At 33.4% G+C, this 14,678-nt stretch overlaps 1 protein-coding gene across 3 annotated transcripts in view; it reads right to left on the bottom strand.

The window, feature by feature from the left end:
- LOC123272603 (protein cueball) overlaps positions 1-14,678 on the bottom strand; it is a 95,390-nt gene that overhangs the window by 46,807 nt on the left and 33,905 nt on the right. For 2 of the 3 annotated variants that reach the window (XM_044739533.1, XM_044739518.1), the window contains exon 2: positions 1,199-1,414. In XM_044739533.1, the coding sequence (XP_044595468.1) occupies positions 1,199-1,414 (216 nt within the window). Of the gene's footprint in view, positions 1-1,198; positions 1,415-11,981; positions 12,004-14,678 lie in introns of those variants that run through there. The other variant, XM_044739526.1, reaches the window with a different exon arrangement.

The following is a 14,678-nucleotide window of genomic DNA, read 5'->3' on the forward strand; positions in this document are numbered from 1 at the left end:
CAAATTATATAACAGCGTGGTTTACTTCGACTTCAGCGACTTTGGCTGCACAACATGATTTAATTTTCATGCAGAAATTAATTCGATACAAAGCAGTAAATTTGGCAATATCAACTGCAACTACTGAAAAAATGAAGAATCACCTATGGTATTTATCTGAAAAATTAGCCGTTATATCTTTATTTGATGGATGTGTAAAAAATGAAGTGAGAGAACAAATTATTGTTAATTTGAAGAATCGAGATGGTTTTAATACGAAAGCCAAAAAATTGGAGATTAGACAAGAAGACATTGAAGGATTTTTGCAGAAAGATATGAGTGATTTTGTATCAAAAGATTCTATGTTCATTTTTACAGCGTTTGATTTACCGTATGATTTTATGGAAAGAGATGTGAATTTTTGGTCTCTTGATGAAAGTTATAATGAATGTGTGAAGTTTTTTGATAAATTGACTGTGGTGAACGATGTAGCGGAACGTGGGGTAGCGTTGATCGAACATTACAATAAGTGTTTTACAAAAAATGAAGAACAATTGCAATACTTATTACTTGTTATCAGTGAATATAAGAAAAAATTTCCGAATTGTAATAAAACTACTCTAATATCACAAGGTTAGGAAAAAAAAATAAAAATAATTTGAATTTATTGAAAAATTAAGATACGATAGTATTAGAAATTTAACAGTTAAATAAAAGGATCTGTTAAACCAAAAGAAATATAAAATACAAAAAATTTGTAAAATTTGAGAAAATTTTTTGATAAACTTGATAGTTTCGTATAAAATTAAAAAATATTATAAATTATATTTTAAAGTTGAATAACTTCAAAACGCGTTGGTTTATCGAAAAATTCTGAGATAGCTTTTTTGTAGAGCGTTCAATTATACACAAGAAAATGATTTAGTCTAGCTTTTTTGATAAACGATTAAAGAGTTATAAAATTCTAAACTCAAAAAAACAAGCTTTCCCATGTTAATCATACGGGAAATTGAAATTTACCATGCAGGACATCTTAATATTAATATTAAGGACTGTAACTTTCACAGGATTTTTTTTTCATCATTTCCAACAATATTTTCGATATATTTAAGAAAAAAAAAATAGTCGATTTTTTGAATCAGTCTAATATACATTATACTCCATAACATTTATGTATGAATACTAATAAAAAATAAAAGAGGTCGAGTAAAATTCTTACTATCTAATAATATATTCATTTCAGGATCTTTAGATTGAAGATCTTTGGAATAGATCTTCACAGCATTGTTACTTGAGTCACCCAGAAATAACATATGAGATATTTGATCGAAAGCTATTCCAGAAAAACCCATTAAGTCTCGATTTTTTATGCGTCTTAACAAAGTGCCGTTACTAGAAAAAAAGTTGACTTCACGGCCGATGGTGACTGCAACGTCTGTAAATTAAAAATGTCAAAATTGTTAGTGAAAGTCAATAAAAACTTATGAAAATAATTGACTTAGTCACTTATTTCGTATTGAAATTTTTCAGTTCCTTTAAAAATCTTGTATGCGATGTTATCAGCATGATCTTTAAAGGGATGTTTTAGAATTTTCACACCCTCACAATAACGCGTTTCTTCAACGCGATATATAATATATAAAATTCTCGTGTCACAATGTTCGTTCCCATACTCCTCCGAAACGGCTTGACCGATTCTCATGAAATTTTTTATGCATATTCAGTAAGCCTGATAATCGGCTACTATCTATTTTTCTAACCTCTAAGTGATAAGGGGTGTTCACCCCAAAAATTTTTTTTTTATTTTTTTGATAAAATTTTTTTTTTTTATTTTTTTATTATGTGGCATCAAAAAATACATACAACTCTAAATTTTCACTTTTTTATCACCAACCCTTGCTTTTTAATAGTCATTTTCATAATTTTATCATTTTCTATCCCGCTCGATAACATCAATTATTATCACTTGGTAAGTTATCCCCTCCATGTGTCTACCGATAACACTTCTCACCCTGTAAACAGCACGGAGTAGGGATGTTACCTCTACAGTTTTCGGCTATTATTAGTGTTTATGCTTCAAGCGTAGTAGTTAAACATTTTTACTATCTCAGTGTAACTCTCATATCAAATATATTCTCGAGTAACTTTATTATTTATTTATTAATAACTAATATTATTGAATATAATTAATTATTAATAACTAATAAAATTATTAATTTTGAGTGTAAATCACACGATCAGTTCATTAAGTGACTTACATAACCTCTAAAATACTCAACACGTGTCACGAGTTCCCGCAAACAACGGCTATTGAGTTGTAAGTATAAATTATTTTTTACGTTTATTATAAAATAAAAAATTATTCTTTCTTATTTATAACGAAAATATGTTGGGAATGGTGAAAAACGAATTCGGTGAAAGTTAGATTTTTATTACAATTGGGAAATTTTTTCTTGTCTTTACTTATAAGAGCTCTAACTTCGACAGAATTTTTAACTTCCCGCTACGAAAATCGAAGATTTTCAAAAATCGGGAAGTTATTGTTTTCACCCCGTTTTGCAAAAACCGAGTTTTCATCAGATCTCGACGTTTGAAGGTCACAGGAAGCTTCCCTGACTATCCCCGCGAGGTTGTCACGGCGTCTGTATGCGTGTGTGTGTGTGTGTGTGTGTGTGTGTGTGTGTGTGTGTGTTTGTGTGTGTGTGTGTGTGTGTGAAAGTATGTGAACCGCTTATAACTTTTGAACGGCTTGACCGATTTCATCGCAGTTGGTGCCATTCAAAAGGGCTTGACCAAACTTAGATTTTGAAAACTATTTGGACCGATTCAGATCAATAGATTTTGAGAAATCTTCAAAAATCTGAAAAAAAAATTTTTTTCAAATGTGGTTTTTTTGGAATAACTTTTAAACGGCTTAATAGTTCAATTCCAAAAACTAATCAGCTCTTAACCTCAAAAAACCACGTCGATCGCCACCAGTCCGGTCAAAATCGGTTGATTCGTTCGAGAGATATCGTGAACGAAAGAAAACCGAAAAAAGTGTTCTTTCGGAATAACTCCAAAATTCCTAGCGCGATCAATTCAAAATTTGAGATTTGAGCTTGGAGAGCTCAAAATAACCCATAAATTGTATTTTTGAGCTCGAAGAGCTCAAAAACGCCATTGGTGCAATTTTAAGCGCCTAAGTATGGAATTAGCGGGAAGTTGCAGGGATGGCCTTCAGGGTCAACCGTTTTCCTAATTTTTTTTTCACTATTTCTAACAATATGTATTTTCGATATAATTAAGAAAAATAAAATTTTTTGCTTTCGTGAAACTATCTAATTTTTACATGTAATGTATATTTAATGTAATCAAAGATAAAATAAATGATTAATATAATAATTAAATATAATAATTAAATAATTCAATCAGTTCTATTCATATGTGTTTTGTATTGTACAGTGAACAATGCCAACAAAACGCAAAGGGGCCAATTTGAGCCGTGATACAAATAAATCTAGAAGCATTCGAAATAGAAGAGCCCAAAGAACCGAAGAACAAGTTCAGGAAGAAAATACTGGAGCGCGTGTAAGAATGGCGCAGTTGCGTCAAGAACAATCAGATGATACACGAGCTGAACGCAATGAAGTCATGATATTAGAACATCGACAATCACACCGTTTTACTGTCAATAGACGCAGAGCGAATGACCAACAACGCCAACAGGCACATCGAGCATTTGTAGCTACAACATTTCTACGTCTAGCATTCCAGTATGAGCCCGATATTGATTATTATGCTCATTCAAAAGTAGTAATTGGTGCTATGGACAAAGAATGCCCGTATTGTCATGCTTTGAAATTCAAAAATGAACCAGCCGGGATGTGTTGCGCGTCAGGGAAGGTACAACTACCTGTAATTGAAACACCACCCGAACCATTGAACGGTTTGCTTATCGGCACAGATCCAGATTCTAACGTGTTTCTAAAGTCCATTCGAACATTCAACTCATGCTTTTAAATGACATCGTTCGGAGCAACAGAAATAGTTCAAAATACTAATGCAAATGGTCAACAATACAATTCTACATTTAAAATCAGAGGCCAAGTTTATCATAAAATAGGCTCATTGCTGCCAATGCCAAACGAACCACATAAATTTTTACAAATCTACTTTATGGGCGGCGAGGACTCCGGAAGCGCACCAGCCAATCGGGTGGATGCACGTTGTGGCTACAATAACCTTGATTCATTCTTTGCTAGACGCATCGTCAGCGAGCTGGATGCTCTATTGAATGAGCATAATGAATTATTGAAAATATTCAAATCCCACATGCACAAATTAGAAAGCGATAATCACGCTATTGTTATTAATCCTGATAAAACACCAGCTGGAGAACACATTCGTAGATTCAATGCACCTGTTGCTGACGACGTTGCTGGAATCATGGTTGGCGATCGTACAGGTGCACGAGAAATTGTGATCCGTAGGAGAAATAATAATCTTCAGTTCATTGCTGATACACACCGTTCATGTGACGCTCTCCAATATCCGCTAATCTTCTGGAAGGGACAAGACGGATATAGCATAAATATTAAACAACGAGATCCCGTATCAGGTACTTCATTTATTATGAATTTGATTATTACACTTTTAACAAAACAATTAAATTATTAAACGCAATTAACTTAAATTAATATTTATGAATATATTATTACAGGAGCCGAAACAAACAAGAACGTTAGCTCGAAGGATTATTATGCGTATAGAGAATATATGGCGAGGCTTTCGCCTACCTCCAAAGAGGCCGTTTCCTGGGTTCAAAAGAGCTATACACGCACGTATATCTATCCTACCCTCACATAGGAAATACACAGCCAAGTTTGCCGGCAAGGAAAAACCCTGTCCTCAAGCATTTAAGCTATCATAGGACAGATGTGAATTGAGTTGAATTTAATGTCAATCTGTCCTCGTACTTAGTTAACTGTATCAACCCATTTAACGACTGCGTTAGCCTGATCGGTAATAAAATGACAACCCGACCAGTTACCAGCGAGGCCCATGCGGGGAGGTGCAGCCGTAAGACCTGTTTGAGCCATAACACTTATCCCCCCTTACAAGAGTCTCGTTCGTTCTTCTGTCTAGTCTAGTCCCCGAATCTTTGAGCTTACCTGCGTTGCCAAATAATTTTGACAACGTCACGAGGCCTTGCTCAGAATTATGCGTATAGATTGATGATTAGACGCGGGCTGGATAACGTCATTCTACGATTTCGAGAGCTTTTGCGAGACGCTATTGTCAACAACGCCGACGCCGCCGAAATTGGTAACTCTGTCATTCTGCTATCATTGTACGTAGGCAGTCCACGTCATATGCAAGAGTATATACAGGATGCTCTGACTTTCGTGCGCGAATATGGGCGACCGTGTTTATTTATCACGTTCACATGTAATCCAGAATGGCCAGAGATTACATCTTTGCTGTTGCCTGGCCAAAATGCAATACATCGTCATGACATTACAGCACGTGTGTTTAGACAAAAGCTGAAGTCATTAATAAATTTTATTACTAAATCACATGTATTCGATCCCACACGTTGCTGGCTGTATTCGGTTGAGTGGCAAAAGCGAGGATTACCTCATGCCCACATTTTGGTTTGGTTAATCGCCAAAATCCGTCCTGAAGAAATAGATGATATAATTTCTGCAGAAATTCCCGATCCGTCTACTGATCAATTGCTGTTTGATATTGTTACAGCAAACATGATTTATGGCCCATGCGGTACTTTTAATCGTTCATCGCCTTGCATGTCAGATGGAAAATGTACAAAAAATTTCCCTAAAGATTTCACTAACGATACAATCACAAATGTCGACGGATATCCAATATATTGTCGAAGGAATCCAGATAATAGCGGACAATCATTTATCAAAAACATCAGCAACACAGACATTGATATTGACAATCATTGGGTCGTGCCATATTCGCCCCTGCTGAGCAAAACATACAATGCTCATACTAATCTTGAGTTCTGCAGTTCTGTGAAGAGCATCAAATACATTTGCAAGTATGTCCATAAAGGCAGTGACATGGCGGAGTTTAGAGTGGAAAATACCAATGTGAATGCTCCTCCAGTAAATAAAAACGATGAAATAACGCTCTACCAAATAGGTCGGTACATCAGCTCCAATGAAGCTGTTTGGCGTATCTTTGATTTTCCAATTCATGAACGGGATCCAGCAGTTGTTCAGTTAGCCGTTCATCTTGAAAATGGTCAGCGTGTATATTTCACGAACGAGACAGCGATTGATCGTGCTATAAATCCACCAAAAACTACACATACACCAAGTGCTTTTGCACGTACTTTACTCTATTCACAAGTACCACGCTATTTCACATGAACTCAAACAAAAACATGGATGCCCCGCAAGCAAGGCTCACCAGTTGCTGCATGTCTCAATTTATTTAAATCAAACGCCTTGGGGCGATTATTTACAGTCAATCCAAGACACACGGAGTGCTTTTATCTTCGACTGTTTTTGGTTAATGTTACTGGCCCATTATCATTTCAAGATATACGTAAAGTGAATGGGCAACAATATCCAACGTATAAAGATGCATGCCTTGCACTCGGATTGCTGGAAGACGACAACCAGTGGGAATGCATGCTTGCTGAAGCTGCATTGAACTGTACAGCAATACAAATTCGTCTACTATTCACTATAGTGTTGACTACATGTTTCCCAGCCCGAGCACAGATATTATGGGAAAATCACAAAGATTCAATGACTGATGATATACTGCATCAACATCGTATATGGTGCCACGATCTAACCATAACATTCAGCGATGAAATGTACAATGAAGTATTGATTGCTATTGATGATCTTTGCATTGTCATTGCCAACTTACCACTTAATAATTTCGGTATGAATTCGCCACATCGAACTGCATCTGATTTAATGAATACTGAAATGAATCGTGAACTGCAGTACAGTACTGTAGAAATGGCAGCGATTATTGCCCGCAATGTCCCACTAATGAATGAGGAACAAAGAACCATTTATGATCGCATTATGCTCGCAGTTTCAGCTGGACAAGGTGGGTTCTTCTTTTTGGATGCACCGGGTGGAACTGGCAAAACATTCGTTATTTCGCTGATTCTTGTTGAAATACGATCAAATAATGGCATCGCATTGGCCGTTGCATCATCGGGCATTGCAGCAACTTTATTGGATGGAGGTAGAACAGCTCATCTAGTATTTAAGCTGCCACTAAATATTCAGAATAACCCTGACGCAGTATGCAACATTAAGAAACAATCGTCCATGGCCACTGTGCTGAAACGGTGTAAAATTATTATTTGGGATGAATGTACTATGGCACACAAACATTCACTTGAAGCGTTGAACAGGACATTGAAAGATATTAAAAACAGTGACAAACTATTTGGCGGAACTCTGTTAGTCCTTTCAGGTGATTTCAGACAAACACTTCCAGTCATTCCACGTTCAACATACGCTGATGAGATCAACGCTTGCTTAAAATCATCTCCATTGTGGCGTAATGTTGAAAAATTACAGCTAAAAATAAATATGCGCGTTCAAATGCTTCAAGATCCATCCGCTGAAACATTTTCAAAACAACTCTTAGATATCGGTGATGGAAAAGTTGCTATAGATGAAACTGGATACGTAAAATTACCGACCGATTTCTGCACAATCGCTGATTCGCAAGATACTCTCATTGAACAAATATTTCCCGATGTACACACACACAGTACATAAATCATGAGTGGCTTGCAGAAAGAGCGATTTTAGCGGCAAAAAATGTAGACGTTGACAATTTAAATCTGAAGATACAAATGTTGTTGCCAGGGAACTTGGTATCATATAAATCTATTGATACAGTTTGCGACGACAGCGAAGCAGTAAATTTTTCCACAGAGTTTTTGAACTCACTGGATTTGCCAGGCATGCCACCGCATAATTTACAATTAAAGGTTGGATCTCCAATTATCTTGCTTCGTAATTTGAACCCGCCCCGGCTGTGCAACGGTACGCGATTAGTCATTCAAAAATTAATGAAAAACGTGATCGAAGCCAGGATTTTAAATGGCAAGTTCAGAGGTGAAAATATACTCATACCACGGATTCCTATTATACCTACAGATGTGCCAATTCAATTCAAACGTATTCAGTATCCGATTAGATTGGCATTTGCAATGACTATCAACAAACCCCAAGGTCAAACGATGTCTGTTTGTGGATTAGATTTGAGAACACCATGTTTTTCACACGGACAATTATACGTGGCATGCTCTCGAGTGGGTAAACCATCCAGTTTGTTTGTGTTAGCTAAAGATGGACTAACAAAAAATATTGTTCACGCTATAGCATTAAGAGATTGATATTGTTTAATAGTGTTACTGTCGTAATTGTTTAATTAATGATATATAATTTAAAGGAATAAATTATAATAACTTAAAAATAATGTTTGCCTTTTGTTATTTTTATATTCCCTCATCGTTCACAGCGCTCCATGCTTATTTCACGCATATACCACATTCTTACATACATACAATATACACATTCTAACATACATACATACTTACAATAAGTAAGCTATTTTTTGTCTACACTAGAAATTACTAGGAAATTATTTATATGGCAAAACAACGTTTGCCGGGTCAGCTAGTATATTTATATATTCTTTCATGAATAATATTATCTAAAAATTAACTTGACACGATTTCTTCCAAAGATATCAGTGATTCTATCACAAATTTTGTTTTCTTCTTTTTTAATCACGTTTATAATATTTTTTTAACTTCTAAACTAATACTAAACTCAAAAAATGACATAGCAGCAAGTTTTTCTGTCAGATACCATAAATGTTGATACAGTATCATTCGAAATTTTTTTATTAATATTTTTATGACACCGGCACACAAAAAAAAAAGTTGTCAGTACTTTTGACGGGACCCATATATCTTTATGTATTTCGACCCGCTGAATCCGAATTTGAGGTCAGTTTGACCCGTACACTATCAAATTTTCGAGAAAACTTTGAAAAACCGAAAAAAATGACGAAAATCGGCAATTAGAAAATAGCGCGATTTAAAATGATTTAAAAAATTTTTTTGACTTAAACTAAGCATGATTTTAATGTATTTCGACCCGCTTACTACTTATCTGAAGTTTATTTAGACCATAAGCCATTTAAAGTTTAAGTGAATCCCAAAAAACCCTGAAAAATTGTAAAAAAAGCAAAAAATAGCAAAAAAAAGCAAAAAATTTCAGATATTGTGTTAAAAAAAATTTTATAAAATTAGATGAATCATGATTATCATGTATTTCGATCCGCCGAATATAAATCTCGAATTTATATAGCTCAGACATCTCTCAAAATCTAAATAAATGGCAAAAAACCACTGAAAATCAAAATCAAATCAAACATATTATCCGATCTGTGGATTATAAATTTTAAATTTTTTGACCTAAATCCTCAAAAAATTTTAATTCTTTAAAAAAATCTTTTCAAAACCGTTTATTTTTTAATTTTAATTCATTCTCCGCTTATATATAACCCTTTTATCTACAAATGACCTACATAAAGGGTTTCTCTTTCGCTTTTTTATTTTCTCAGGTAGATCTCTCTTCAGTGTCCAACAATGATCAGCCATCATAATGATATCCCACTTTCCTTGATAACGATTTCCCATTACACTAATGTTTTGATGGAATCTTTCGCCTTGCTCTTCACTGTAATCGTCAAGATTTTCAGGAAAGTGTGAAAGGTGAGAATCTACATAGTGCAATTTTGAATTCATCAAGCAACCCAAAGTATCGTAGTTGTACAACAACTCTTCAACTAAATTCACGTAATTCTTACTTTTTGTATTCCCTAAAAAGTTTTGTGATACTTCTTTGAAGCTTGCCCATGCTGCTCTCTCAATCTCGTTCATTTTATATTCGAAATTATCGTCCTTAAATAAAGTCCGAATTTAAGGTCCATCGAAAATTTCTTCTTTCAATTTTGCATCACTTATAGCTGGAAAGCTTTCCCCCAAATATTTGAAACAGTTGCCATCTTTGTCTAAAGCTTTGACAAACTGCTTCATTAGACCAAGCTTCATGTGAAGTGGCGGTAGTAAGTACTTGGAAGGATCAATTAGAGGTTCTCGGGTAACATTGTGAGAACCAGGATTCAAATTCGTTATCGTTGGCCATTCTTTTTTAACATAGTGATTTTTTCGATCGCGACTATCCCACAAACATAAAAAGCAGGGATATTTCGTGAACCCTGATTGTTGGCCTAACAGTAGTGTTGCAAGAGGATTGCACCAAGACACAGGTGTAATAAAAACGATATAAAAAAAAAAGTAGAATTAACTAAAATTTTTTGAGGATTTAGGTCAAAAAATTCAAAATTTATATTCCACAAATCGGATAAGATGTTAAAAATTCGTTATTTTTATTCGAAAATTAATTTTTATCATAACGGACTTGATTTATTTTAATTTTCAGTGGTTTTTTGCCATTTATTTAGATTTTTAGAGATGTCTGAGCCATATAAATTCGAGATTTATATTTGGCGGATCGAAATACATGAGAATCATGATTGATCTAATTTTATAAAATTTTTTTTAACACAATATCTGGAATTTTTTGTTATTTTTTGCTTTTTTTGCAATTTCTCAGGGTTTTTTGGAATTTACTTAAACTTTTAATGGCTTATGGTCTAAATAAACTTCAGATAAGTATTAAGCGGGTCGAAATACATTAAAATCATGCTTAGTTTAGGTCAAAAAAATTTTTTAAATTGTCGATTTTCGTCATTTTTTTCGGTTTTTCAAAGTTTTCTCGAAAATTTGACGGTGTACGGGTCAAACTGACCTCAAATTCGGATTCAGCGGGTCGAAATACATTAAGATATATGGGTCCCGTCAAAAGTACTGACAACTTTTTTTTTTATGTGCCGGTTGATTAATTATAATTAATCAACTTCTCCAAGAAATCTAAGTCTTGAGCTGGAGCGCTTATCGGACAAGGAGCTTTAAACCACGCTTTTACATAAATAATACTTGTATACCCCCCCCCCCCTCCTCTACTTATCCCGTTTCAAAGTAATTTATTTTCTTGAATATAAAAATTTCTCACAATAAATGCCTAAAATTGCTTATTTTGATTTTTTGCTCAATTTTCATGACCAGTAAATATATGAATTTTTGATTTTAAAAAATGGAACCAGGCATGATTTTATAGGAAATTTAATGCCCTTCAAGAATCCGCCATCAAAAAATTTTTATCTCAAGCGGTTCAAAAGTTATATTATTTTTAATGAAAAAAGATTTTTTTATGTGTTATTTAAATGGGAAACTTTGAATGCTCACCGTCACCTTTCAAAATTGAGCTAAAAATCCTGTCTTGCAGGGAAATTTTTTTTTCGATATATAGGTTCATTTTAACCCATATATTCGATAGGTTAGTTTTTTTGGCTCACCCTAATATATATATATATATATATATATATATATATATATTAGGGTGCTTTTTTACGACTATTTTTTTTCGCTTCCATCCCGAAATTTTGTTGGAAATACACCCGAAAAATTCCCTGAAAGTTTGATCCCTTAATATTAATATTAGGTACTCCTACACAGCGTGTGAAGATTTCCCATTTGAATTATACGAGAACTTTCATTTTTTTTAAATTTCTATAGCTCAGTGCCATTTCATAGCATCGCTTTGACCATGGACGTGTTCTTTTCAGAATTAAATGCTCTACAAAAGTGTCCCTTGTCGCGAAGTCGTAACACATACTGGCGGGGTAGTACGGACCGCCAAACCGAATTTTATAGAATTCTTGTTTTTTCACTCATTATCTCATAAACAACAAGACATACAGAAAAAATGTAAATGATAATTTTGTAGGAAATTAAATTCTCTACAAAAAAGGTCCTCAGCACCAAATCACTAAGATCGATATTTTCTGAGATATTAATCATTGAAGTTTACCTAGCATTGAATTTCCACAAAATGTTGAATCAAATCTTAAAAAATATTGATTTTTTCTTTTTAGGAGGTACAGGGAGTTCATCCTCAAAATCAGAATATGTTCGTTTCAACCCACTGGAATTTGATGATAGACTACAAAAACTTGCTGGCATCGAATGTTGCGATAATTTCATGCCTAAAACAATTTTTTCAGAATTAAATAAATAAACCCAATCGATTCAAATATTTTTCAAATTTTATATTCAGCTTCTGTTATCCAGAAGCAAAGATATTCTTTGAATTGAGTTTCCGTCAATTTTCCCCAATAAAAATAAGACAAAATGATATATATGTGTTTTAAATTTATTGGTTACAGAGACTTTAATTTTTTAATAGCGTGGGAATTTTTGACTGCAAAAAAATCGAAAACAAATTTTTTTTTTATTCAAGTCAAAATTTTTGTCAAAATTGAATAAATTTTGATTTATCTCACTTATTCAGATTTACTTGATAGAAATTTTACCAAAAATAATAGACTAATAATTAGAAAAAAAGTTATGAATCTAGAAACAAATTTTAAAATATTGAAAAATTATATAGAATTCAATTTTCAGAAAATGAGGTTAAGAAAATTAGAATTTTAATGCGAATTAAATTTTACAAGTAAGTAGAAAAAATATGAGTCTAAATTATAAGAAATTGTTTTCGATTATTAAAAATGATTGATTGTTGAGCTTGATAATTTATAGTTGTATGTGAGAAGAAACTAACCAATTTCGTCTGTATTATTCTCATTATCTTCATTTGTTATCTCCTGTTCAGTGTCAGATTTATTCTGAAAAGTTTCCACCGGCAAGAAATTAGTAACGGGCGAGTGAAGATTGGTTTTCCCCTTTTGACACTCATTCAGAAATTGTTGCTGCTCTTTTGGCAAATTCTTAACCATTGTGGAATTCGAAATATCGAACAATTTATCTAGTTTTTGGTTAAACTTTTCAACATTCTGTTTTTGTGCTTTCGATTTTTTTTCCTCTTGTGATGTGTCTTCACTTTTATATATTCGGCATAAAATTTTTCCAACTTCGTAAGACTGTGCTGAGGACGTATAGTTGGAATCTTGAAACTAGCCCGAATAGTATTAGTATCGTTAATAACACTAGTAGCACTATTTCGAATAGTTAATTTTAAAGACTGATGTTTATACATAAAAAAATTTAGTAAGTCACGATACGAAGGCAGCTTATTATTATTTATTTGGCTTCTTTCAAATCCAATTAAATAATTCCAAGTTTTATTACCAATTTTTTCACTCATTTTAATGATGGTTAAAGTCGACCTAACCTCAAATTTAACAAAGTATACATACAACGGCGTCACACTGATCAATGCCCACTAAGCTTTGTTCTTACTCTCGCGGGATTAGTACGCGAAAACAAAGAAAGCGCTGCAATTAAAGGGGAAATTTGTTGAACGCAATCAAGGTCAAGTGAAAGCTCAGTAGTACTACCAGAGCAAGAAAAATAAACCGCAATTAATCAGTATCACAATACACAGCAACAAAGAAACATCCTATATTATTCGTAATGATCATACACAATATATTTTTATCTAGAATTTCATTGAAATTGAATTATTAAATGATAAATTCAAATATTATGGGGTGATTTAAATGAGAAATTTATTTAAAAATAAAAAACTTCAGAAAAATACAATTAAAAATTTTTTACGTTAAATTTGTAACTTAATCAATAAGTAATTACTAATTATAATTATGATACGAATAAAAAAATCATTATTTTTTAAGATTTGATTCAACATTTTGTGGAAATTCAATGCTACGTAAACTTCAATGATTAATATCTCAGAAAATATCGATCTTAGTGATTTGGTGCTGAGGACCTTTTTTGTAGAGAATTGAATTTCCTACAAAATTATCATTAAAATTTTTTCTGTTTGTCTTGTTGTTTATGAGATAATGAGTGAAAAAACAAGAATTCTATAAAAAATTCGGTTTGGTGGTCCGTACTACCCCGCCAGTATGAGTTACGACTTCGCGACAATGGACACTTTTGTAGAGCATTCAATTCTGAAAAAAACCCGTCCATGGTCAAAGTGATGCTATGAAATGCCACTGAGCTATAGAAATTTAAAAAAAAATGAAAGTTCTCGTATATTTCAAATGGGAAATCTTCACACGCTGTGTAGGAGTACTTAATATTAATATTAAGGGCTCAAACTTTCAGGGAATTTTTTGGGTGTATTTCCAACAAAATTTCGGGATGGAAACGAAAAAAAATAGTCGCAAAAAAAAAAGCACCCTAATATATATATATATATATATATATATATATATATATATATATATATATATATATATATATATGTATATATATATATTGTAACGTGGTAGATTTTATTCGACGCCCAATACTTGGGGTATTATAGCCTTCCAGGCTCGAATCCAACGTTGTGAATGTTATGTGTGATTGAATGAAAATTTTACTAATTTTTATGAATTATTTTGTATAAATACGTAACGCTGGGCGAGTAACGAAGACAGAGGGAGTCAGAGCGAGTACGAGGCTATGCATTGGAGCGGCAAGGATAGAGCTACGACAATAAGCGAGTACCGAAGTGAGCGAGGCACCGGGCGGCGTAAACACCCGAGAGGTCTGAGGACAATCGACGCTGCATTGCCGCATGTTCCAATACGACGAT

This window comes from Cotesia glomerata, linkage group LG1, assembly GCF_020080835.1.
Source record: "Cotesia glomerata isolate CgM1 linkage group LG1, MPM_Cglom_v2.3, whole genome shotgun sequence".
In the NCBI taxonomy this organism is placed as follows: domain Eukaryota; kingdom Metazoa; phylum Arthropoda; class Insecta; order Hymenoptera; family Braconidae; genus Cotesia; species Cotesia glomerata.